The 26,728-nt window shown below is 52.5% G+C and overlaps 2 protein-coding genes across 2 annotated transcripts in view; one reads left to right on the top strand and one right to left on the bottom strand.

Moving 5' to 3' along the window:
- GMDS (GDP-mannose 4,6-dehydratase) overlaps positions 1-12,721 on the top strand; it is a 656,076-nt gene extending 643,355 nt beyond the window's left edge. Inside the window, exons 10-11 of the mRNA XM_023624356.2 lie at positions 11,985-12,053; positions 12,319-12,721. Coding sequence (XP_023480124.2) covers positions 11,985-12,053; positions 12,319-12,381 — 132 coding nt within the window. The 3' untranslated portion in view covers positions 12,382-12,721. The remainder of the gene's footprint in view (positions 1-11,984; positions 12,054-12,318) is intronic.
- Positions 12,722-22,442: 9,721 nt separating this feature from the next.
- Positions 22,443-26,343, bottom strand: FOXC1 (forkhead box C1). The gene has a single exon (XM_023624355.2). The coding sequence runs from the start codon at positions 25,852-25,854 to the stop codon at positions 24,208-24,210; it is 1,647 nt and encodes a 548-aa protein (XP_023480123.1). The 5' UTR covers positions 25,855-26,343; the 3' UTR covers positions 22,443-24,207.
- Between the last annotated feature and the right edge of the window lie 385 nt (positions 26,344-26,728).

The raw sequence follows: 26,728 nt of genomic DNA, 5'->3' as shown, positions 1-26,728 counted from the left end.
GTCTCCTAGGTTGACTGTGTCAGGGCCCAGGCTGTGAACTCCTCCAACCTGAAAGTTCGTCTGTTTACAGGGGCTGGACTGAGCACCAACCTTTCAGGAACCTTGATGGGGTTGTGTCTGTTCACATGAGTCTTTGATCCTGTGAATAGTCTTTGTACTATATACACTTGAGGGGTAGCAGTAAAACAAAGTGAAAGCAACTTTGAACTGAATCCAAGTCTTCATTTTTGCCTGCCTTCCAACCCAGACTAGCCCTTTGTCAGTGCTGGCTCACTCTTTAGAACACCTCTCTTCCCTCAAACTCAAGAATCCCAGGACCTTCAGAGTTGGCGTCACTTTGCAAAGTTAGGCTTATTTTCTTTGCCAGCAGGCTTCTGTAAAATTGGTGTGGCCAGAATTCTAGAACCATCCAAGACTCTAGTCTGCCTTTGTCCCTCTTTCCTGTGTTTATTTGCAGAGCACATGATGTACATCAAAGAAGACAAGGTTCCTGCTTGGTGGTTTTATCAAATTGCTGAGCGAAAGAAATGAGTAGAGATGCAAACATTCCTGGGACCAATTCCTTGTGGCATGAGGAATTCATCCCTTTATTTCCTCTGACATTTTGGAATGTCTATTCTTTGTCATCTCTTAGCCCCTTAGTTATTAAGAATAATACCACAGTGGTTCTACCTGAAGAGTAGTGTCCTAAAGACGGTGCTAGGAAACAGCAGAGAAGAACAAGTCAGTTGATCCAGTACAGGAAGTTATGGCTTGGCATTGCTAGTATGGTGGTGCATTGTGTAACAAGGGTGTGACTTTTATATTTCTGTGATCAATAATTCCTCACATCTGGATACAGCTATCATTTCCAAAGAATTTTCACATACACTGAAGAGTTATTTTAGGCAAGCTGGCAAAGTGTGAACCAAACTCTGGTATTATCTGTGGACATTAAAGCCACGCTCCCACGTGGGCAGCCCTGCAGCTCAGACTCTCTGCCTTGTCAGTGAAGGCTGCTCTGAGCACAAACAGAGCACCTGCCAAGGGTTACTGTGCAGAGTGTCACACTTGGAGTCCCCACCAAAGCTTTCATCAAAGTCAACCTGATTATTTTCCACTGCATTTTCCTGAAAGGATGTTATGATTTTCTAGATGTTTGGTGGCTGGCGATAAATCAGGCTTTTATGATGTCATGTGAAAGGCCACCTCTCGGACTTCCTCTTGCCACCAGCCATAGATTAAAAGCAGGACGTGTTGGTAGGGCACAGTGGACACAGTTTGACTTAACCCTTTGCTCTCCTGTCCTAAGGCACAGCTGAAGCTGTCTGCTAGCGAGGGTCGCGGAAGACGGTGAGCTGCCTCCCCCGGCCTGCGTTTCACACGAGCACAGGGGGGCCTATGGGAACCGAGCTCCTTCCTCTGAGTTCACCAGGGTTCCTCAGCCAAGAGGCTTTGGCATCAAATCAAGATTCAAAGCAAGACAGTGCATTCCATGGAAGGATAGAAGAGATTGTAGGTGACTTTACAAAAGCAATCTTTTGAAAGAGTCTGTTTCATAAGCATGACAATGAGAGGTTTCCTTGAAAAGGAGATAATATCTAATGCCAGTGAAGTTGTGATAAAATGTCACACTCCTACTTTGCTGGTAGCATTGTCAGTCCATACACTGTCTTTGAAAACAAGAAGAAGGTTCTCATTCAAGCCCAAATCCTAGGAGTTCTCTGTGAATTCTGTTTGTCTCGCCCCCACATCCAGTCCGTCAGCAAGTCCTCTTTCTGCTCTCCAAGATAGGCCCCCAGTTCATCCGCTTCTTTCCACCCCCGTGTTCTCACCACTACCCCTCTAGTCCAGGCCGCACCATCTCTCACCACACCCATAGCCGCTGTCTCAGCTGGTCTCCTCTCCTACTCCAGCCCCTCTGGAATCTCCAGCGCCCTCCCTCAGTGATGTCTGAAAATGGCCAGCAGAGCAGATGCCTACAGTGCTTAAAACCCTCTAGTGGCTCAGAACAAAATCCAAACTCCATACTTTGTGTAGTAGGCTGATAAAGGACTATAAATTTTAAAGTAAAACAGGTTCTTTCTCTGTAGATGAGTGGACCTTTACACAACACACACACACAAAATTTGGTAAAAAAATTTTTTAAACTCAAGCCGTTTCAGTGCTATGCCGCATTCTCTGGAGTGCTGGTGGAAAAGAAGGGGAGTCCGTGGTTTCTCTCCAGCCAGGATTCTGCTCATGCAGGAGGAAGCAAAGGGTGGGGCCTCACCTCAGGAGCCCTCAGGAGGTTGAATGTGTCCTCCTTTGGGCAGAAGAGGGACAGCTCTTCTACCTCACACTCCAGCGGTGCCAGCGCAACAGGCCAGGCCCCTGCCTTCTGGCCCCAGGAGGGCCCTGTGACCTACAGAGTTAGCTGAGCATAGTCCTGACTCTCAGCTGCAGTAGCCCAGACCTAATCCCTTCAAGGGTGGCCAGATGCTTCTATGTTGGGTGGCACAAACACATCAAAGCGTTTTTAGGAGGGAAAGGGTTGTGCATTAGAGTTGGAGCAGGCTAGGCAAAAATAACTCATCCACCCTTTTAAAACATGTAGCTGTAAGTCAGTCCCATACTTACTTAAAAAGTTACATTGACCTCAGAAAACCAGACTTCTGAGTTACATCAAGTTGAGTTAGCCAGCTTTGTAAGTGTGGCCTACCGACTGTAGATACTCCAAAGGACAGTCAGTGACTAGAGAATAAATTCTTGTGATAACGTGGCTTTGCTGGGAACAGCCTGGGCCCAAGATAGGGATTACCCAGGAGGCCAGATGTGATCTGATGCTTTTTTACTTCTCCAACCTTGTCCTGGGCTCCGGTCCCCGTCGCTCACCCTGTCCAGACTCAGTGTCTTCTCTCTGCTCCTCAGACCGAGTGTGCTGCTCCCTAGGGCCTTTGCACTTGCGGTGTCCCCGAGAGACCCTCCTACCCCACGTCTTCATGTGACTGGTTTTTTCTTATGCTTCAAATCTCTGATCAAATGTCACTGCTTTAGGAAGTCCTTCCTCACCCAGCCTTCCACTCTTTACCAAGCCCACTTCCTCTTCAGTCTTCTGCCTAAAATCCCCAGTGGCTGAAAGGGTCCTATTCACATCTCTCGTGCTCTTGACTGTCCCCTTCCTGGAAGGTAAGCTTGTGGCCACGGCCTTGTCTTGGCCACGGCTGGTTCCCCAGTGTCTGATGCAGTAAATGTTTGGCAGTGAGCAGTCAAGAGCATGAGAAATGATTACCATAACTGGGGAAAAGCAGAATACCAAATCCTATATACTCTGGTTACAATTCTTCAAAAAATGATGACCTAAAATACAAGTTGGGATGGGGTGCAGGGTAAAAGTAACACATAAGTATGAAAGAAAAACTGCAAGACAACCCACTTGAAAAGACTACATTTTCATCCATGTTGTTACTGCAAGAAATTAATAGCTTTCCCTACACCTTAATGATAAAAGCAACAGTAGCCGGCCTTCCCAGAAAGTCTGGACAATGAATTGGAAATAGTGCTCCCTACTTTCCAGGTATAACCTTGAATTCTCAAGCAACTCTGCAAGATAGGTGATGTTTTCCTCATTTTACAGATTTAAAACCTGAGATTCCAAAATGTTAAGACACTTGCCACCCAAGGTCACACAGCCAAGTGGTTGAGCCACAATATGCAGCCAGGTCTCTCTAGCGACGTGTCTGTGTTGTTGGTGTCTAAGAATCTTTTATTATTGAGATATAATTTATATACAGCGAAATGCACAGATCTTAACTATATAGTTTGGCCCACTTTGCAGATGCATACGCGTAAGTCCCCTACACTCCTATCGATACAAAGAACGTCACCCAAATGTTCCTTCAAGCGACTTCTCTGTCAGTCCTCTTCCTTTATAACCACTGGTCTCATTTCTATCACCATCAATTAGATTGCCTGTTCTAGAACTTCATGTCCATTGAATCATTCAGCAAATACTCTTCTCTGTCTGTCTCTTTCATTCAGCATTAGAGTGTGTTGATACTCCCATGTGTTGATATCATCTTTATTATTTAGAGATCTCTTTGCCACTCAAATTAATGGAGCATAAAATATATTGTTTACAGTACTTTCCTGGGGGGTTTGTCCTACTGAGCGTTGTACGTGCTGGACTAAGAACCAGGAATCCTGGCTTCTAGTCCAAAATTCTACCACGAGATGACTTTGTGACATTAATCAAGTTATTTGGTTAAAATATCTCTATAGATGGTTCAAGCATAGGATTCTTTCCCTCATGGAGATACAAAAGATAGAATGCCAGGTAAGCCTGTAGTATAGACACCTAATAGCCAAGTCAGTCTCTCTAGTAACCATGATAATAGGAGACCAAACGAATGATAAATAAAATCACAGAAGACCTACAGATTCATGATTCACCTTAATACTTATCTTTTCTCCACGCCTCTCAAAAACATTACTCAAAAATGTCACAGTAGTTGTCTTAAAATTTCCTCAAATATAAAGTCCCCAGAGAAACAACCAAAAAGCAAGAATTTTTATGTGGTCAGCTGCTTGGTTAGTCTTAGAGTTTCTTGGGAAGTTACTGAGGGAGGCTGGCTCTGTGGCCGACTGGTTAAGTTTGCATGCTCCACTTCAGCTGCCCGGGTTCACCAGTTTGAATCCTGGGTGCAGACACGGCACCACTCTTCAAGCCATGCTGAGGCGGTGTCCCACATAGCAGAACTAGAATGACTTACAACTACGATGTACAACTATATTACTGGGGCTTTGGGGAGAAAAAAAAAAAAAGAGGAAGATTGGCAATAGATGTTAGCTCAGGGCCAATCTTCCTCAACAACAACAACAAAAAAGTTACTGAGGAAACAAATGTTTGAGTGACCATATGACTATACATTTGCATGATGCTGTCATGTCATTTCTATTTTGGTTAGAGAGAAGGATAGATGGATGGATAGAAGGGAGGGAGGAAGGAGAGGAGGGAGGGAGGAAGGAAAAATTATTGAAGTGAGGTTACTTGAATTTGAGTGACCTAATGTAGTATGCAAGTTGAGAAAAACTCCAAAGGAAAAAATATCCCATCTGTATTATGGAGGCATTCATATTATTTACAATATTCTACGTACTAATGTTCAAAGCAGGGCAGGGGCTATATTTCTTAGGGGTGCAGTAGATTTCTAAACGAACAAGCTTAGGGAAACTCGCCTTCACTGTGTGCGATTAGGGGTCACCTGTGTCCTGAGTCAGCCTCCCAGGATGAGACGGTGCATTCCCTCTGAGTACAGGCTGAAGAGAGGCCGAGCGACAGAGCTGGGCTGCCACCACACAGACACCCGGTGCGGTGCTTTCATCCCCAGGCAAGAGTCACTGAGACAGATACAAAATCTCCTGAGCTGCATTTTGAACGTCCGGAGGTTTACTTAGCTGATGTATGTAAAGTGCTGTGAGGGTGGAAAGTACTAAGTGGCAAAAGAAAAGCAGCCTGGCCTCGTGCTCCAGAGTGCCGCTTGCCAATTAGGTCACAGCAATCTTTAATCAGTCCACTTAAAGGTGCTTTATCTCCTTCTGGGGGTTTGTGTCACCTCTTACTAGCATGGGTGAATCTAACACCCTAGGTCCAGTTATTAACAGTAACCAGTAATTTCCGATGAAGGTGGTGCTGGCTTGAAAGCCTGGAATGCTGAGGTCACTAACAGCCTTATCTCCCTTTCATTAACTGTCCCTGTGTGACAGCTGTGAGTCAGCCCCCGGACCTGCTGGTTAGAGCGAAGATCAGTGAAGAAGTCAGAATCAGGAGGGCTCTGGCAACAGTGCTTAATCTCGCTTTCCCGGGGCTGATACTCCTGTACGCACAGGGATCCAGGAATAAAGCTAACAAGAAAAATTCACCCTGTGATTACAATTATTGAGGTAGAACAGGTACAGAAAGATATAGTCCCTCATAAAGTGTGTGATGCAAGACCACATCTTCAAAATCTTACTTGCGTATTTTATTTAAAACAACCTATTAAATACCCACCTACGAATAGATAGCTCCCCAAAAGCTACCGGGCACGGCTTCTGAGAAGCAGCTCATGGCCAGGGAAAGAAGCTGGCTTCAGCGTGGCAGAAGTTGTATGGAGTATGCGTGTCCATTCCAAAAGGAGAATGGACCACTGTCCTTGGCCCTACATGCTTCAAACATGGCTGCCTGAAAGGACTTCATCCAAAATATTTTTCAAAACTCTATTTAGAAGGAAATTAACGTGTGTAAGTCCTGTGTTTCCCTTACATAATTGTGTTGTCTGTGTGTCTTACGGAGCTCTTTTTGCCTAACTAAATTTCTCTTTTTATGTGAACCATATTTTAAAAATAAAAATGAAAAAAGATGCATCTATATGTAGGTTGCACTATAAATGCAATCAATTGGATTCTCCCTTTATAAAGTAAGTTCTTCTTTTTAACCACCTTAGGCTTTATTTACAAGGGGACGCACAGGGAAGACAGTGTCCTCATTCACTTTCCAGGAAAGCTCTACCATGCTAGGTAGACATTTTCATTAGCGTCTGGGGCGTATATGTAGCTGGATGTATTTCTTTCCCTTTGTTTAGTAGCTCTTAATAGCTGCTGATTCCAAATGACAAATTCTACCAGTCGAAAATAAGTGGTCCCTAGCCCAGAAAAATGGGATCAGTGATGGGTCACAGGATCCTTGAGACCCCCTTAGGCACCATCCAGGAGGTCGGGATGGCACATCCCGAGTCCTAACTGAGGGGGCTCATGTGCGAGGCCACCAGCAGAGGTGACAGTGATGACGGTGTCAGGGCTTGGCTGGGGTTTCAGTCCAGGGTCCATGTGCGGTGCCCCGTTCCAGTTGCCTCCCAGCAGCCTCTGCCTGGGGAATGAGGACAGAGACGCAGTGCAGGGCCCGCTCACTCTGTTTCACTCCCTTTGCCGCTTTATCTCCGCTGTCATTATGCTCCTGTGAGCCGGTGCTGACTGACTCAATTTCCCTGCGGTTGAGCCCAGGCATTGTTTGGGCTCGGCCGGCGCTCTGTCAGCCCTGCTGATGGACAGTCCCACTGAGTCCAGCTTCCTGAGCAGACGAGACGCCCGCTGTTTTCTTCTTGTCTCTTATCACCCCTTGTCATTAAAGGAGAGACCTGGCTTCAGCTTCAATTTGTGCTGATATACAGCAGTAAAAAGGAAGAGAGAGGGGAAATGTTCATGACCGTTTTTTAAGCCATTGCACTTTTTACTGCTCTGAGATTCGCTCCCTCTTTGGAAACGCTTAAATCAAAGAATATATTTGTGAGCATATAAGAGTTTAAACTGCCAGATAAAAGACAGGCTATACTGCAGACTTTCTGGGGGAACTTTCAGGCTTCATTTTTGTTTTTTTCAATTTTACTGACTCTTAGCTGAATATCTTGAATCTTGGCTGGGATATTCTGTGCAACTTTAAAGCTTTTTCTGTTTTACTGAAGTTTGTTTTATTTTTTGTGTTTTTTTTAGCAGTTCTGCCTTTCTAAAAAGAAGCATTTCCCCAAGAGTAAAGCTTTCCTGCTCACTCTCCATTAGCATAAAGTTAGATCAAGCACCAGAATCATTGGCATTCTTGTATTCCCCTGGAACCTGAGTTATTTCTCAATTTGGCTTTTTTAAGAAAAGTGGAAGGAAAGAACTGAATATTGAGTGCCACTCACGGCTCCATATCTTACATTCTTGAAGATGTTTAACCAGAGTTTTCAGTCTTGGTTTTCCTTATTAACATGCCCTATCTATACATCTTCTGCTTATTTATAGCACTCAAGAGTCAATTTCTTTCAATATGCACATTAGAAATTTAACAACATCCTCCCAAAAGAGCTCATACTCTTAATATATTTCTCCACCTAAACAGATGTCCTTTGTAAACCTTACAAGCAGACCTGTTGAGAAAACATGGTATCCAACAAATAATTTGAAATGAATATTAAAATTTTCCCAATGCAACCTCAGTGAAAGAGGTCGAAAAAGAAATGAGACTGTGAACTTTGAAAAGATATGGGATACAATCTGTCTAAGAGCATCCCCACAATGCTTTTAGGGGAGGTGGGCAGCCATCAGAGGGATTGAACGTGTTAAATAATTACCAAAATAAAATAAGATTCGGGGAAGGAAAGACAATGAACCAGTATAATTTAAAGATGTACCGTTATCTCGATGGAGATGAAAAGGTACCTAGGAGATTTGAGGAAGGGTAACTATAGTTAGAGAAAAGATAATGGTCTCTACTTTTCTGGATTTCATGTTAACTACTGTGGCCTCAGGAACTGGCTTAATGACTTTTCCAGGATTTGGTCTGGCTCTTTATCAGTTCACTATAACAAGCACATAAGCCAGGAAAGCCTGAAAAATTGCTGCAGCAAAACATACCCTCCTCCTGTGTGCTGCGTGCTGTTCTGACCATTGGCATTGGGACTGGAGGGTCTCTGCCTGGACAGAGCAGTTAGAAGACAGCTCCGAGAGGCCAAATGAGTCGGCGGTAGTCAGGGCGTTCGAGAAAAATGAGGGGGGCTCTAGGCATCTGGACATGTACATGTTCTCTCTGCACATGCTGCTTTGCTGCTATAAAATGCTCAGCTAAACCTAATTGAATTTGACAATAATAAATCACATGTTGAAACCGTATAGCTCACCTAAGGAACAGCAATGGAAACGGTGAAGACACCAGAAGCCAGAGTTCAGGAAATGTCATATTCACAGAGAAATGCTTTAAATTTTTCTCAGAGCTTTACTGTCTCTTTTTTAAAGAAAAGTTCCAGACCACCCAGTACACAAAGTCCGTTTTGGAAACTGTACATGTAATCAGCTCTTTAATTCAGCTTTGGCCCCCATTGTCATACTATAGCTCTAAGCTTATAAACAAGGAAGGAATGGAACTGTCACAAAAGAAAAGAGCAAAGCAGATGAACTCTCTTCTCTCCGTCCTTAGGAGCAGATCACACCCTAGTGGAGGGGCCTAGTGAAATGTGAAAGCAAAATATACTGTGGCCCCACTCCCCCCACCCCTGCTCCACACAGTCCTGTGTGCAGAGCAGTTCCTGAGGTCCCTGTGGGACACAGCTCCCAGGGCCTCATCCCTCTGAAGGCCAGCAGAAGCCTTGCTTACAGAAACCTTTCCACGTCCTTGCTGTCACTGCAGAGCCTGTGCACGCCCATGCCAAGTCGTCCCCACACCACCATCTAATTACACGTGTGCCCCAAACCATGCCAACTAAACCGTTTACTGTATCTTTCCTCTAAAGGACACAACAGGGGGAAGTGAGGACGTCCTTCAGGAGGAGTTAAGTGTAGAACAAGCTGGGGTGTCCCTACTCTTCCCCTGAAAGCTGACTGGGGCGCGGTGTGAGGACTCATCTAGATGTTTGCTCAGTAGCAGCTGGCCTAGCAGAGAGCCACTGCTTTGTTTTGAGGGAACCTCATCCTTTTCCTTCACAAGGTCTCCTGGTCTAATTAAATTTGAGGGAGACAGAGCCTTGGCAGAAGGTTCAAGTAAGCTGCTAGACTGGAATGTAGGAGTTGGGCTCAAAACTAAATTGGGAAGTTTAACTGGGTGCGTCTCTGGTTTCAATGAAATACTTTTACAGCGTATGGTAGCAATGTCTGTTTCTAAGCTTTTGAAAACCATTTTTCTTATTCCTTAATTGTAGTTCCCTAGTTGTTTTTATATTATGAGCTACTTGTAGAAAAATACAGGAAACATAATTACAATACAAAGCTCCCTTTCCCAAGCCTACTGAGATCATTTGAAGCCAAGCTGGGTTTTAGGGTTTTGCTAACCATAAGTTCAAAGCCAGGAATTGCATCCTCTGCAGTGCCGGTTGATTTACAGCAAGTGTTATGTGATTAGACAATCACCGTGTTTCTTCAGGCTGTGTAACGGCCATAGAAATGAGAGGGCTGTGTCGCTCAGGACGCCACATTTCACAGTTCCCTCTGGGGAAACGATGAATATCTTTGTGTGATTCGTCTACTAAAATAGAAGTATTGTAGAAGTATATACAAGCTTATTTAGGGAAAGGAAAGAGAAATAATTAGTTTCCAGCTCCACTAGCATTGTGTTAATTGCTGATTATTAATTTTTGTATCCTACTTTTACAGAAGAATCTGTATATGGACTTTTAGGGCCAGGAGAAATAACTTGTTTTACTATTATTAACACTCTGGAGAGGAAGTCAGTACTTCAGTGTATTGTGACATGCACAGCCTTTGGGAGCTGGATTTATTCAAACCTGGAAAGTCATGGTGGCTGATTGAGAACGAGAGTTGTCGAGTGTACTCTGTCAGAGGACACTTTCAGGCAAGCAGTGCAGACGTTCGGAATAGCATCCAGCACCCTTTGGTCCGGAAGCTTAGCAGTGAAGCGCGGCACGGAGGCTACCATGCAGAGCAGGGCCTGCCCAGGCCCTCACTCGGTTCTCATCCTGAGTCTACAGTGAACTCGCTGCCTATGCCTGCCACCTTTCAGGCCATCTGAAGAAGATTCGTGAGGAAGGCTTTCACCTGCAGCCTGATTATCTGTTACTTTTACTTGATGTTACTGGTTTCAGGTTATTCTTTAATATTGTACGGAGCTAAAATAGTGTCTTAATGGGATATAGTGTTTAGAGATGGGCTGTTTTCACATTGCCTCCACATTCTTCTGTTTTGATGACGTTTATCTTGGGGACTATTTGATGAATACATTAGTATATGGACAATGTTTATCTCACCCCCAAAATAGTCTATTTCAAAGTATTTTTCTTTCCTTTTTCTTCCTTCCTTCTTCCTCCCTTCCTCTTTTTTTTTGCAAAACATCTTGAAATTCTCACCTCAGTTTTCTTCTAAATCAGTTTTCAGAGAGCTGTAATAAGAAATTGGTGAGTGAGGGCTGAGATGCAGGATTAATTTATTCTCCCGTAGTTTTCTTTTAGCCAGTTTTCCTTCCAAAGAGGTCTCTTAAATGGATGGAAACTCTCCCAAAGCCCCCGTGTGTTCTCAGTTCCCTCCCTGAATTGCTAAAGCTGAGCAGCAGGCTCCACCGGAGTCACTGGGTCCTTTTCTGTATTCTGATAAGGCCCTGTCGGATGGGTTAAGAGACTCCGGGTCAAACGGCTGGCAGCCCAGCCCGCCAGAGGGCGGGGGGCTCGTTCGTGCGGGCGGGCGGGGAGCGCGGGCCTGCTCTTCAGAGCAGCGCTTTCACACTGCTGCTTGCTCACTAGTGGGTGTGAGATGCAGCAAGTGGGTCGAGAGCGGCGCATTCTGGGCATGGACTGGGACAGTAGGAGAGGAAACCCTCTGTGCAGCCCACTGAACGGCGCGGGGAGGACTGCGTGGGGAGACTTCAGTTTCGTTTCAGGAGCATGTAGGTGTGCGGATGGCACCGTGGACGGCCTGTCTCTGCCCTGGGTCGGAAAAGCTCCAGCCGCCGCCCAGGAAGAACTGCGCCGGCTGCGGGCCTGGAGCTAGACCGGCGTCCTCGCGCCGAGAGCAGGCCCCCGGACGCGCCCCCGGGGCTGGCGGCGCCGGGCAGAGGCGGCGCGGCGGCCGCCCTGCGCGGGCGAGGAGCTGGGGCGGGCAGGGGCGCCGGTGACTTACTCGCTTCTCCTCTTGCCTGAGAAGTGCGGCAATTCGAAACAGTTCTCACAGAAGCGTCCCTGACAACTTAATGTACTTAAAAAAAAAAAAACAAAGCCATTAAGCGTCCATGGGACGCTGTGGAGGGCGGGGTGGATGGGAGGAGGTGGCTGGGCGAGTTGGGGACGGGATCGGGATCGCGGTCTTGGTCCTCACTGGCCTGTGCAGCGCGTTCTGAAACGCGACCTTCCCAAGATTGACGGCTCCGGAGCCAGGACCCAACATGCCCGGCGGGGACCAAAAGACGGAGACGGGGAGCCCCGTGCACCCACAGCAGCGAGAGTGGGGGTCCCCGCGACTCGGGACCCCGCATCCCGACCCACGTCTGCTTTATCTCCCTCTCTACCCCGCAGGACTTTCTGCAAGGAGATTGCACCAAAGCGAAACAGAAGCTGAACTGGAAGCCCCGGGTCGCTTTTGATGTAAGTGTCTTTCTGTGGTGGCAGCTGCCGGCCGGGCCGGGCGGACCAGCGGGAGGGGCCGGGCCAGGCAGGGCGGTGGGCACTTGGGCAGCAGCTCCAGGCCCCGCCCGCCCGGCGCCCGAGGTGCCCAAAGCCGGGCGACGAGCAGGCAGGGCGGAGGGGGGATGCCGAGGCCTCTCCAGGGCCCACACAGGGGTGGGAGTGTCACCAGCAGAGAGGGGCAGAGACTCCTCCTTCACCGCCCACCCCATGTCTCCGGTCCCAGGAGCTGGTGAGGGAGATGGTGGATGCCGACGTGGAGCTCATGAGGAACAACCCCAACGCCTGAGTGCCGCCGGCCCCGTGGTCCCCGCGTGGAGCCTGCCGGTGCAGGGCTGCAGGCGTGATGCTGGGAGGGAGGCGAATCCCGCCGGTGCCCTGCGAACCTCGCCCCCTCTCCCTCCAGCAAGATCCGGGCGGCCGAGGTTTGTAGCAGCCGGGACGTGGCACTCTGGGGTTCGGCCCAGTTTCCTTTTGTCGAGGCCTCTTCTGAATGGTGTTCTGAGATCAAGATGTTTTGATCACATATTCACCTTACTCATAATTATGTCATCAGACAACTCAAATTGTGGGGCTTTCAAATGGTTTTTCTCTTTTCTTATTAAAAATGGCCTTTCTATGAACCAGCATTAACAGAGTCAATGTGGATGTTTTCTCCAAGTTATAAAAGCAGCTATGAGGGCCCCAAAACAAAAACACCAAGTCCATGCCCTGGAGTGCAATAACCTCCTTCAGGCCCCCTTCCCTTTTCAGAGAGCCCCTACTGGCAGACCCTTGCCAGGCCTGAGCCTGGCCTTGCTGAAGGGTCCTCCTAAGTCTCTGCCAGGGACATTTCTTTCCCCTCCTGGTGACAATAAGCCACTCTATGGCAGATCTGGAAACCCAGTTCTGCAGAAAGTGGGCATTCACACCCCCTCCAGTATCTGCTGACTATAATTAGAACCCACGGGGCTCCTAACATCTCAGAAGAAGGCTTGAGAAATAGAGAGGGGTTAGAAGAAACTTGACAGTAAGTGAATGTTGTTGGAATGTGAAACACCAAAGCCCCTGGGTCACCCAGGTCTCTGAGCCTCTGCCTGTCCTGTGGTCTAGAGCTTACACACAGTATTTACTTCCAGCCTTTTCTCACTACTAGATCACTTTTAAATCTAATTTTGATTTAGTCATTCAACCAGTTTATATTAAGTGCCTAATAAATGCCAGACACTGTGCACTTGAACTACATCAGGGTTAATTAGAAATTGTAATAAAGAGGTCTGAGCCCCACCCGTCTGGCAGCATTGAGTGCATCATCGAGGTGGCCTGGCTTTGCAGGCAGGTGTGTGCTGCTGAGCCATGTATGGTGTATCTGCACAGCTCAAGGCAGGTATACACAGACGTATGGAACTCACGAGCAGCAAGCAGGGATTTGTGTAGAGGTGTGTCCCTCTGCGTGAAACACAGTATTCTCCCCTAGAACAAATTAGGTCAGGGCTCTTCTCCCCGCACTCCCCTCCAAGGAAAATAAAATGAAACTTTATAGCAAATGGAATTCCAGCCTTTGCACATGTTCATGTGAGCGCGGGTGAACTATTTCTGATGTCTTCACCGGCAGGTTTATGATCTGAGGGAGGACCCAGGCTCCAACGGCTGGCGGTAGAAAGAGGGCTCTTTGTGTGGCTGCCCAAGTTGCTGTGAAAGCATGCTGGCCATGCAGCCTCGGCTTCGGTGGAGCAGAACTGGGCGGCCTTAGCCAGCCCACCCTGTTCTCAAAAGCTGCCCCGGACAGGCCTTCTCCCAATCGGGATGCTGCTAATTGGAAACAGATGGTCCCTGGAAGGCTGGGCCTCCAGGACTAGGCGGGTTGGGGGGCAAACACACATACACTCACAAATACATACACACAGACTCAAATACACACATCCAAACACTCACAAATACACACCTACAAATATGCCATCTCATACACTGTCACACACACACACTCACAAACACTTGTAAACACAACTCAAATCCGCTGTCACAAACATACTCTCACAAATCTCACAAATCAACACATTCACACACATTCCCTTCAGCCTTGACCCTGATGGACAGGCACCTTCTCCTCCTCTGACCCCCGAACCCTCCACCTAATCCCACACCCAGGCTTGGAGGCCATTCAAGGAAGCTTCAGGCTTGCAGTGGCCCCATTTAATTCAGCATTTTGTGGCTTGGTAGCAGAAAGCCATAATAAGCACCTCAGAAAGGACCAGGAGAGATTCGAGGCAGGGGTTTAACAGGACTCCACTGGAGCCATAATGTTAAACGATTCTTCTCAAAATGGGCTGGAGCATCAGTTTTTGAAGGAAACTAAGAAAGTATTTTGGTTGCAATCTTCTCTCTATTCCCGTGCCCTCAACTGGGGGACAGGAGGACGGGCAGTCGGCTTCCCGGCCTGTGTGTATTGAAAAAGAGAACAGGTTTGCTTGAGTATTCCTGTGCTGTGAATTTCATTTGGACATCCTTCAAGGCAATTCTTATTAAAGGGTTTCTTCTATCTTAAATCTCAACTCAATTTCAGTGAATTAATTTTCCCTTTTTTTCCTGCTCTGCCATCTTTGGCTATTCATTTTAGGTGTGATTAAAAAAAAACGTAAAAGATATTTTAAGTAAAAATTAAGAAAGTTAAACTTTCAGAACACTCAAATATAAGAGCAAAACAGTCAAATCGCACATTTGTGCCCCAGATGAGCAACAAGGTGCATGGATTCCTGGGCCACCCAGCCACGTCACTTGTCATCAGACCTGCCTGCCAGTCTCTGTGGTGGGCTGTGTCTGCTGCCCTTTTTCTGTAAGGAAATACAGCAGCTCCGACCTGCTTGACAGACCTGTGGCCCCTCTGCAGCCGTTTGGGGAGGAAGGCAGGCAGCAGGCTGCAGGGCCTGGAAGCGAAGCCCGAAGTGCTTCCACAGAGAATGCCCCAGCAAGAGGGCTCCTTCGAAACGCGACTTCAGGCCTCAGGACTGTGTGCCAGTAAACTAGTGCAGACATTGCTTCAGGCTCCTCTTCATCTCCTTTAATCTCCCTTACCAACAACCACCAGCGAGATGCCATAGGAGCCCTCGCCGTCGGAGGGTCGGCTGCTGGCGAATGAGACCTTCCCAGTGTTATTAAAGCTTGCAGCAGGAGGCAACACTTTAAAATTTAATTTCAGAATAACCTTAAACACATTTACAAATAACTTTCTAAGCCCCAAGAAAAAGCCTCAAAGCACCCCAGGCACCTTGTTCTTCTCTGGGAATTCCAGCCGCGCATTAGCTTTAAGACGTATCCCAGTAAGTCCACTTCACTTTATCTATTTTCCCCAACCCGCGCGGCAGCCTCGCGCGGCCGGTGGATGGCATGGGGCATCGTGCGGAGAGCTCCCGCCCGGAATGTACAAGAAAATAGGGTCTGCGTGTGTGTGGACGTGTCTTACAAACAGCTCTACATGTCCCAACACGCTACCAGCACCTCTCCAAAAAACTGTAGGTTTTAATCACTGGAGATGCCAAGACTCTTCACAAACAACAGCGACAAGTGGGACACGAAACCGCTCTGGGAGCGGGCCCACCCTCCGCAGTCGGGGGTTTCCCGCTATCTGCAGTGTCCTTTTCGAACACACAGGGTCTGGGCCCCATTTCTCCCGGGGGTCCGAGGGCGCAGGCTGCCCTGCCCCAAGCACGCCCGGAGCCGAGGCCTCCCCCGTGCACACCCTGGACGCCCCGAGCACATCTTCAGGCGGTGTACCACCAGGATTATGACCTGCCACTGGATCTTGAGCCACTTCGCTGTCCTGAGCCTGCGAGGCCGCCAATGCCCCACGAGACCCCAGCTGCGGGGCTCCCCGCCGGCCGCCCGCGTGCGCTCTAGCCCCGGAGACCTTCCCCTGCCCGCGTTACCACCACCGCGACTGCAGGGCCCCACGCACCCTCGCCGTCCCTCGGCGGGAGCGTCTCCGCTGGGAGGCCGACGACCGCGGCCTGACCTCAGGTCCGCCGCCTACTCCCCGGCTCCCGCCCTTCCTCCAGGGTCAGGGGTCACACACAGCGGACGCCCCGCTCCCAGCTGCCCCTTTTGATCTCCGAATTCGGGGCCCGAGGTGCCCGCCTGTGTGCGCGCGCCGCCGAGCGTGTAAGGCCACTGGCCCTGGGACCACTCTGCTGCTGTGCTGAAGAGCCCCGACGGCCGATGCGGAGGCCTAGGCGGGCCCGCGGGCCGGCTCACTCGCTCTGAGACCTCGGGCGAGGCTCGAAATCTCCGGGCTTCCACGCTTCGGCCAGCGCCGAGGGGCCGGCTCAGGGGACCGCGGACCGCGGGGGACTGAGCGGCGCCGCGCGCGTGCGCATGCGCCGGCCGCGAGTTCCACGCCCAGGCCGGGCCGGCTGGGCCCCGCGCACGTGTCCGGGCCTGGAGCTGTGGGGGTAATGGACACTGCCGCGAAGAAGACACCGTCCACGGCCGCAGCCCTGGCCTCGCCAGTGCGCCGGGGCGCTCAGCAGCCCAGACCCCGAACGCGAGAGCGGGCGGGTTGGTGAACTGGGCGAGGCAACTGAAGCTGGGACTTCCCCGACGCCGCCACTCCGAGGGGAGGCGTGGGCCTGGGCCGGCCCGGGAGGAAGCCGCAGGGTCCGGGGCTTGGGCTGCCGTGGCGGGCCGCGGGCGAGGGAATGTGTATTTGGAAGGGGTCAGGACCTCGGCTGGAGTCTGGCTTTTTATGGCGAGGAAGCCGCCTGGGAAAGGCCTTCTGCCGAGGCTTCTCCGTTGTGCCACTTCTCCCCGGCAGCGCCAGAGAGGGAGGGAGGGCTTGTCCCGGTGGCACCGCGGGGCCCCTGGCTCCAGGGACCCTTTCCTGGGGACCGAGGAGCCAGCCACAAATGCAGAGTAATGTCTAATGTCACACTTAGTGTCAATCATCCCCTTGCCCTGCCGGCCGTTCCGTGGGCCCGGAGCTGGAGCTGCAGTGGGGGCGCAGGAAGCGCCCGCGGGGACCCGGGCTGGTCACCCGGATCGTGGGCCCCTCGAGTGATCCCTGGGAATTTCTAGCACCCAAACAGCCCGGACTCTGGAAATGACGGCCGGGCCTCCTCCCGGCTCTGCCCGGACACTTGGGGAGGGCCGAGGCTCAGCGGCACCCTCCCGCCCCGGGTTAGCCCGCAGTCCTCCTCTCGCTGTGACCCCAGCGGCCGGCTGCGAGGCCCTGCCATTGTCCGCGTGTCCTTCGTGGGTGATAAAAATCCTCTTCGGAACCGCAAGGAAGCCCCCGGCCCCGCGGCCGGCTGCGACCCGCGCGTGAACCCTGACGCTGTGCGCACCAGGCCGACCTGGGGGACCGCCGCGCCCCCTCCCCCACCCCTGCAGGCTCCGCGCGCCGGGCTCCAGGGACAGACCTCTGGGGCCTCCAGGACCCTCCCTGTGCACAGTCGAGGACGCCAACTTTGCTCAACTCGGAGGACAGAGTTTTCGTTTTCCTCCACTGGCAGATTTTTAAGAATCCGACTGCCGCTTAAACACGTGCTCCCCACCCTCGTCCTGTTTGCACATCTGTAGCCATTAACGAGACCCCGGCACAGCCTCCGGACCAATGACCTGCTTTCATACTGAAGGAAATGCGGAGGCCTTAAGAGTTAATGGCGCTAAATGTGTTGGTTTTCCTGCTTTTTCCCTGGTGTAAGTAATGGGGGAGGGAAGGTGTCTGCTCAATCGCTCTCTCTTGTCTCTCGATCTAAATCGTCCTCAAACCCCTACAGCAAACCCCCTCTATGCCCCAATGTCGAGCTCTGAGTCCCCGCAAAGCCACTTGCTACGGCCTCCTGTGTGTCCCTGGGTCCTGCCTGGGGTCCCACCACACAGGTGAATCGAGAGGCCCCCCCCCCCCCCCCCCCCCCCCCCCCCGTCCTGGCTGCCTGCCCACTGCTCACTCCCAGGGCTCACAAATTGCATGCCCATGTCCACCCAAGCAGCACCAGGATGTGTTGATTTAGGGGGCAAATGAGCAGCCCACCCAGCCTCCTTCCTGGGAGCGACCTGCTGGGACAGCTAGGGGAAGACGATGGGCAGCTTACCCCAAATGACCATGACCGGCAGTGCTGACCAGCCGGCTTGGAGGAACCCCAGGGCAGACCAGACAAAGAAGACGCTCTTTGGGAGAAGATAGAAAGGCACCATCAGGAAGAGCAAGAAGCCTAGGGAAGTGCCCTGAGGCTTTCAGGTGACACTCCAGACCCCAGGTGGGGAGATGCTGAGCAGGAAGCAATGCCAGGCCCTCTCTCAGGACCATGCAGACCTGGTCGCTCTCCTCTCAGGACGGTTCTTCGCTGGGAGCTCCGTCCTTCTCTCCTGTCTGGAAGACAGGCCCACACCTATATGCAAGGAAATTCCAGATCCCACTGCATCCCCTATAATATGCTCAATATGCTGCAAATTTCAAATCAGTGAGGGAAAAAATCAAGTAAACAACACACACGAAAATAATATAAAACAGAGGGTTTCTTTGGAGCCAGGGTAAGAGGAAAAGGAGCACAACAAAGGTCTTAAGTTGGGCCTTATGCTCTCTATGCCATATTTTGGTTTCCAATAAGGCGGACATGGTACATTTTGCTCAATTTTCCACTCCTAATCACATTGAGAACGTTGTGGAGAAGCAGCTTTCATTCTCCGGAATGGATGTTGGAGCTGGAATTCATTTAATTAAGTATTGCTCTTTTCCCAACTGGACTCGGACCCGAACCCTGCCAGTCCTGCTCCCGTGTGGCCCCAGGTCTGTCTGAGACCTAGGCGCAAGCTCTGGGTCCCGGGGCATCTGGTCCATCCCCAGAGGGCTCAGCACCTGGGCTTGTGGGCCACCAGGGAGGCAGCCCAAGCTGGGGGGAGGGGGGCATCCACGAGAAACTGTGGGGCCCCAAAGCCTTCTGCGGGGGCCTGGGAGGAAGAGGGGTGGGAGAAAGAAAGTGACAAAGAGTGGGACAGAGGGATACAGACACAAAGACACGCAGAATTTAATGATTATGTTGGATTCATACTCAAAAAGGGGGAGATGAAGTAAAGAGCGTATCAAGCCTCAAAAGTTCCAGTTTTGAATATAGAACCAAACATCAAAGGAAGACCCTCTTTACGTGCCAGTGAAAATGCCATTAATAAAAACTCTTTGCTAGGAACCTCTTGGCCTTTTTTATAAATTGAAATAGGAACTTTTAGAAAAGTGGGGTTTCTGAGGCTGGCATTTAGGGCTCTATAGCAAATCCACTGTCTGAGTCAATTAGCTTTGCTTGCTGGGAGCTTGCCTGAGCTCTGGGCTTCCTCCTCCTCTGCTCCTCCCTTCCCCCACAACTTGGTGGGGTACGCACTCAACATGTGCCTTGGTCCCTTTTCTCCCCGCCTCCCCCAAAGCTCCCTGCTTGGCTAAAGAATGGCTGCCCGCACAGAATCCCAGCGGTCCTGCCTGGCCAGCTTTATGACATGGCCACCATCAATCTTGCCCCTAACTCGACATTTGTTTATGAGCCAGTGGGAAGGGCTAATGGCTTCATGAACAGCTCTTCGAAGTGAGTCCAGAGAGGTGTAAAGAGAAGGCCTTTCCACACCAGGCAGGACTCAGGGACAGGAACAGGGCTCAGAGACAAACGGGGCCCTCTCCCGGAGCTCCAAAATGTGAGGTAAGGGTAGAAGAAAACTGCCACTCCAACCAGCCTCGCTTCCGGTGCCACTAACAGCGGGGAGCACGCTGGTCAGGATGTCCCGGGCCTGGCCTCTTTGGGGTTTTGCACCATTAAGAACACATCTAATGGCCCGCCACCTTAAAAACTGAGACCCTCCGAAGGAGATAGGATGGGAGAAAAAAAGTCCTATGTCCCTTCATCACCTATCAAAGTTGGGGGAGCCAATAGGGCTATAAGGCACTCTTGTTTCCTGACCCTTGTTTCTGACCTGGCAGGAAACAGCCAAGAGCTTACAGGCCACCAGCACAATCGAGCTTTATTCTCCTGCAAACATCGATTATTAACGACACACACTGTGTGGAATGATAAATTGTAAAATGCATGCTTGTTTGCATGCAGTCTGGTGAAAAGGCCTGCTAACTACTCAACCTGGGAAAACAGCACGCCTTCCTACCACACGTGCAATACGCCAAATGCGAGTTTTTACATGGCATGTAACATGCTGGCATTGACTTGCTCATGGTATTAATTGCTAAGAAAATAAATGCACCTACTGCTGCATAAAGGACAAAATGCTTATTATCCTACAGCTTTCTACAGAGGCTGATTTCAAAGTGAGCCGAGCCCCCGGCTGGGTCCTGCCTGGTGTCGCAGGCTGATTTCAAAATGTACCGTCTATTCCTTAAAATACCAAGGAGCTTTTCTTAGACTATCTTACAGAATAATTATCCTTACTGCTGAAAAAGCACAAATCAAACGTTCAAACCACTGGGAATAAGCAGTTGTCCCAGATCAGGTAAGGCTGGCAGGAGTTGGGTTTTCTTAAATTGGATATGAGAATCCAAAAGCAAACGTAGTGATGGTAGGAAACATTACCCAAGTGGTCTTACAAATCAGACTAATGAGCAGAACTTCTGACCTTCCACTTAAACATAGCTTCTGAACTATTTTACGCAACTTGTACAGAAATAACTACTTTCTCAAACATGTATAACACAAACAACTTCCTAGACATACATGACTTTCATGCCTAATTTTCAAATGTTGGAATCAAAAAGGGCAAAAATGATTGTTAAGAAGCTTCTTCCGAGCAAAGCCATAAACACTCGCAGGACCTGCGCCGAGGGGCTCCTCCGGGCCGCAGAAGCCCAAGCACCGCACTCAGACCCGGGTCCTGCTCCAGCCACAGGGACTCAGGACACGGGACGGAAGAGCAAGGGACGCCCGCAGCCACCTCGGCATCCTGGCATGTCGTGAGGAGCGCCGAGCCGGTGCTTTCCCTCGCCAGGCTCCCCCCTCCTCGGCCCGCCCGCTCCAGGCAGGCCGAGTGCGCTCCCTCGGGGCGCGGGCCCGGGCCGCCCCTCCCGGGCCCGGCCTCTCTCGCGTGCAGCCCACGCCTCCAAGCAGAGGCCGGAGGAGACGCAGAGGGTCGCGGGCACATGCACCCAGACCCTGCCGAACCTGTGCCCGCCTGCACGCCTCTCGCGCCCATGAGGCCGAGGACTCCCGCGCGGCCACCGCCGAGTGATCTGTGGCTGGGGGAGCCGACCTCCCATGCCGCGGGCGCGAGGACGCGGCCCCGCCGGAGGCCGCCTGGGGCCCGCGCTGGCCCGGGCAGGTCCGGCGAGGCAGGCGGCTGAGGGCGGGAGCGGGGCGCCCTGTCCCCGGGAGCCAGGGAGGGCCTGCGACCTTTTCACCCAGGCTGAGCGCCTCGCCGCACGTGCGTTTTGGAGACAAAGCGGAGAGCGAGCAGCATAACTGGGAGCACGGCTCCGGGGACGCGAGGAGGAGATGCGGGGCCGGCTGCGTCCCCGCGGCTCCTCCGGGCTCGGCGACCCTCGCGCACCCCCTGCCCCCTGCGCACTTTGCCACTTCCCATCAGCGCGGCGTCCGAGCACCCACGACCTGACCTGAGACTAGTCCATCACTCCTCACAGAGGTCTCCTTGGACTCCGTCTTCTCCCCAGACAACTGCCTTCGTGAGGAGGCCGCGGCGGGGAGTGCGCTCGGGGCAGGGGGCGCGGCGGGCGGGCGGGCGGGGTCGGCGCGGGACAGGAGCTCCGAACGCCACCGGCAGCCGCCCGGCCGCGGCGGGCAATTACGGCCGACCAGCTGCGGAGCGGCCGGGCCAGAGCCGCGTCCCCGCTGACTCGCAGGGCCCAGCGGCAGAGAAACGCCCAGCCGCAAAGCTGGGGCGGGGGGTTGGGGTGCGGCACGGACAAGGTCTACACTCGCCACCCCCCATCCCCAAACGCCGAGGCAGGCAAGTGGAGAAAGGTACTGTCTTGGGCTACCCGAGCCACCCCGCCTCGGAATCGGCCACCCCGTCTGGGAGGACAGGGCCGGTGGCCACCTGCTGCTGCTTCCCTTCGGGGCCTAGACAGCCCAGAACCGGCCACCGGGCCCTTTGTCCGCAAATCCCGGCTCCACGCTCGGCTCCTAAAGTGCACCAAAGCGCAAACTGTACAAGGTTTGTCAGTGGACTCTCCCTTCACGCCCGCCCAAAGGGGTAACCCGAGGAGGCTTGCGGCAGCCCGGACCAGGGCGCGACAGCCGGCGAGGTCCAAAGGCAGCAGCAGCGCAGGCCCGACCTGCCTGCGCCCGCACACCCGCCTGCGCCGCCGCCAGCTTCCCGGCCCTTCGGGAGGCTCTGAGCGAGGAGACCAAGCAAATCAGAGGCCACGTAAGGCAGTTTTTGACTGAAATGAGAGCGTATTTATTTGCAGCAATCCTTCAACAGTGATCAAATTTTGACAACAAGCAACAGCAATTACTGCTAAGTGTTGCCTCTAGATAGGAGCGGCAGATAGCAGGAAACTGTATTATCTCGAAAACAAACTGAAAGGCCCTGAACGTCTGTAATCAAATCGCCATCTCCCCAAAGTCTGATTGACAGGGCTGATCACCCTCAGATAATGAATTTATTACATTTCCTGGGTTATTTACAAAGGGGGGAGGGCCAATCCGGATTGCCCCCTAGGTCTAACTGTAAATTAACAAGAGAAATGGGATTCAAAGAAACCGCCCTAGACCACAATGTTCTGTGCTTCTCTCCTTCTTGTTATTGCTGTAAATCTTTTTCAAAAAAATAATTGTTCTACAAACATATCTTCTAAAATGGTTTCCCAAAGATTAAATATCCCTTTCCAACCCACAGTATATTTTTTTAAAAAAATCAATCCTTCTACGTAACAAATGAAGGACTGTAAATGTGGATGAGTTATATACATACATTTAAAAACTGGTTTATTTTTCCTCTTACAAAGGAGTGAAATTAGTAGGAAAAAATCTCTCCAGCATTTGGCTTCCTGGGATGTAGAATACACATCACAATATTTTATGGTACACAAACTAAATCCGTCTGTGTATTTCTGGAGGCACATCCACATCTGTCCACACAGGTATCACTGTGGTGGGACCCGTGCTGATTCATGGGCTTAAAATTTCCAAATCATGTTCATCCTGTCATTACTGATAAAATGTATTTGTGAATATCCCCACTCAGATCTGTTTAGCAAAATATCTTTTTACTAGCCACAAAGCAAGCTGACTATATAGTACATTTTGCAGAAGATGCTGCAGGAAAACAATCTAAATGAAAAGGCAGTTTTAGGTGAAATTTGATAAGGAATAGAGGGTTTCTCCATTATTTCAGAGATTTGGGAGAACAGGTAATTTCTAGTGTTTTCATCTCTGAGCTTTTTTTTCTTATAATAAGCCTGTATTAAAGTATGCAGACATATAGGTCTCATTCAAATGAATGGTAATTTATTAATAAACAAACAATGAATATGTTCAACAAAAAGAAAGAAAAGATGATAGAATAAGATTAATACAGTTTCCCTTTTTATAAGGAGAAAAAAAGCACAATTTAAAGTTTCAGGCAATTTAACGTCAGGTTTTGGAAACACTTTCCGGCGTTTGGTCCACGACATCCAACTACAAATTAAAAATAAATTACTATGTTGCAATTTACATTTTAAAACAAGTCCATGAATAAAAAGAAAGCGATTTTCATATACGGGGACTTTCCCCCTCCTTTCAACATAGGATAAAATACTATCTTACAGTGAGAGGCGGAGGAGGGCGCAGGGCAGGGGTGAGGAGTGGAGGGGAGGAGAAAAGCGTGCTGAGAAGCAAGAAGAAACTTACGTGTTATCTGGAGTAACACTGTCCTTTAATAAACCATGACTTTGCTGTCTCTGTACAAAATAGTTTACAGTTTTGTTTATTTAGATAAGGCAAAGTGGAGGTGGCTCTGTGAATTAATCTTTTAAGAAAATAGTTTTCTTTGTGCTGGTGAGTTGAATTTTTGGAGGGATTCTGTTCGCTGGTTTGGTGAATGTTTTCAAGCTTTTTTAAATTGGATTTTTTTGGTTTCGATTTTGCACTGATGGTTCTTTTGGCTGTTCCTGCTTTGGAGTTCGATTCCGTTCGGCTTTGAGGGGGCAGGAGTGTCAAAACTTGCTGCAGTCGTAGACGAAAGCTCCGGACGCGCGGTACAGAGGCTGGCTGGGAGGGAAGGCCATCTGACAGCTACTGCTCCCGTTCACCGGGGAGTTGTTCAAGCCGACCCTCTGTGACTCGAACATCTCCCGCACCGAGTGGAAGTTCTGCTGCTGGCCCGGGTAGCCCGCGGCCGCCGCCGCCGCCGCCGCGCTCGCCAAGTGGCCCAGGTCTCCGCCCGCCTGGTTGAGGTACCACGAGGTGAGGCGGCCTTGGTGGGCCGCAGGGTGGTGGCCGGCGTCCTGGCCGCCGCCGCCGCCGTGACTCAGGGACGAGGAGCTGCTGCTGGTGACCGGGGGCAGAGAGTAGTCTGGCAGGGGTTCGTCCACAGCGGAGCCGCCGGCGCCCCCCGGCGCGCCCTGCAAGTGGCCGCCGCGCTCCCCGGCCGCGTACAGGCTCATGGCCTGCAGGTTGCAGTGGTAGGTCCCCGCGCCCCCCGCGCCGCCGCCGCCGCCGCCGCCCCCGCCCGAGCTGCCGGCGCTGGAGCTCTGGCTACAGGGGGAGCTGTAGAGGGAGCTGTGGCCCGGCGAGTAGGCGCCCAGCGCCAGAGGGGGTGCGATGCCGGCGCGCGAGGACCCGGCCGCCGAGGCCAGGAGGCCGGAGCCGAGCTCCGCGGCCGCGCCCTGCGGCGACCCCCGCAGCGACGTCATGATGTTGTCCACGCTGAAGCCCTGGCTGTGGTGCGGCGGCGGCGCGGGCTGCGCGGGCGGCGGCGGGGGCGCGGACTCCGCGCCGTCCAGGCTCAGCGGCCGCGCCGACGGCAGGCTGCCCGGTGGGCTGCTCCCGCTCGACAGGCTGCTGCTGCTGCTGTCGGGGCTTTCGATTTTGGGCACGGCGGCGGCGCTGCCGCTGCCCAGGGCGGCGGCCGGGGACAGGGGCTGGGGCGGCGAGGGGCACGTACCGTTCTCGGTCTTGATGTCCTGGATGCGCACGGGCGGCGGCTGCGGGCCGGGCGCGGCGCCGTCGGCCGGCTCGGGCGGCGCGGGCGGGGGCTGGCGGCCGGGCGGCGGCGGCGGCGGCTCCTTCAGGTGCAGCCGATCCTTCTCCTCCTTGTCCTTCACCGCGTCCTTCTTCTTGAAGCGCCGCCGCCGCCGCAGGAAGCTGCCGTTCTCGAACATGTTGTACGAGTCCGGGTCCAGCGTCCAGTAGCTGCCTTTGCCCGGCTTCTTGTCGTCGCGGGGCACCTTGACGAAGCACTCGTTGAGCGACAGGTTGTGGCGGATGCTGTTCTGCCAGCCCTGCTTATTGTCCCGGTAGAAAGGGAAGCGGTCCATGATGAACTGGTAGATGCCGTTGAGGGTGATCTTCTTGTCCGGGGCGTTCTGGATGGCCATGGTGATGAGCGCGATGTAGCTGTAGGGCGGCTTCACCATGTCCTTGGGCTGCGGCTGCGGCGTGTAGGGCCCGTAGGCGCGGGCCATGCCGCCCGGGTACTGCTCGGCGTGCGCCGGGTGCGAGTACACGCTCATGGGGGCCGGCATGGCGGTGTAGCCGCCCCCGGCCGCCGCCGCCGCCGCGCGGTAGTAGCTCTGCTCGCCGCCGAGGTAGGGCACCACTCCCAAGGAGTTGGGGCTGGACACGGAGTAGCGCGCCTGCATGGCCCCCGCTCGCCGCCGCCGCCCCGCGCCGCCCGCCGCCCCCCACCCTCGCTCAGGCCGGCCGCGCCGGCCGCCCAGTCCGAGTCCGGGCCTCTCCGCGCTGCCGCCGGGCCGCCGCGCTGCGTCCGGCTCGGCCGCCGCTGCCGCCTCCCTGCGCCGCCGGCCGCGCGCGGCCTCCCCCTGCGCTGTCTCGGGCTCCGGGGGCGCCTCTGGCCACTTCGGGGCCCTCGCCGGCCGCCGAGGAGGTCGGTGCTGGGGGAGAGGGCCTCGGAGGAACTCGCGGAGCAACTTCCAGGCGAGAACGGGGAAAAAAGAGCCCAAACTACAAAACAAGAAGGCGCCCTTCTCGCCACACCGCCTGCGCCTTCCAGGAGACTCTGCCCCGCGCCGCCGGCGGAGGCGGCCAAATAACCAGGACGGGGGGGCGCGCGCCGGCCGCCTTCCCGGGCCCCGCGTCACCTTTTTTTCAGTCTCGCGCGCGCCGGCCGCTTAAGGAAGCATTGGGAAAACTTCTGAACTTTTGAGCATCCGTCACCCAGGCGAGGACTTTTTTACGCAGTTACATTTTTTCCGGGCGGCGGAGCCCCGCCCCACCACGGCAGCAGCAGCCAATGGGAGGCGAGAACCGCCTCTGAATGAGCCGGAGGCCGAACCCGGCCGGCCCGCGCCCCGCCGCGGAGGACCGCGGGGCTGACCACACGCGCGCCGGCCGGCGGGGCCCGAGCCCGCGCCGCTGCCCGCGCTCGGCCTGTGCCCGCATTCGGTTCTCCTCCTACATCCCACCGCCCGCCCTGGGCGCCAGCCGCTGTCTCCCACCCCGGGCCCTCCGCACGGACGTCCATTGTTCCCGCAGACTTCCTGGGTCCTCCTGGGC

This window comes from Equus caballus, chromosome 20, assembly GCF_041296265.1.
Source record: "Equus caballus isolate H_3958 breed thoroughbred chromosome 20, TB-T2T, whole genome shotgun sequence".
NCBI lineage: Eukaryota > Metazoa > Chordata > Mammalia > Perissodactyla > Equidae > Equus > Equus caballus.
This window is presented reverse-complemented; position numbering and strand designations above follow the sequence as displayed.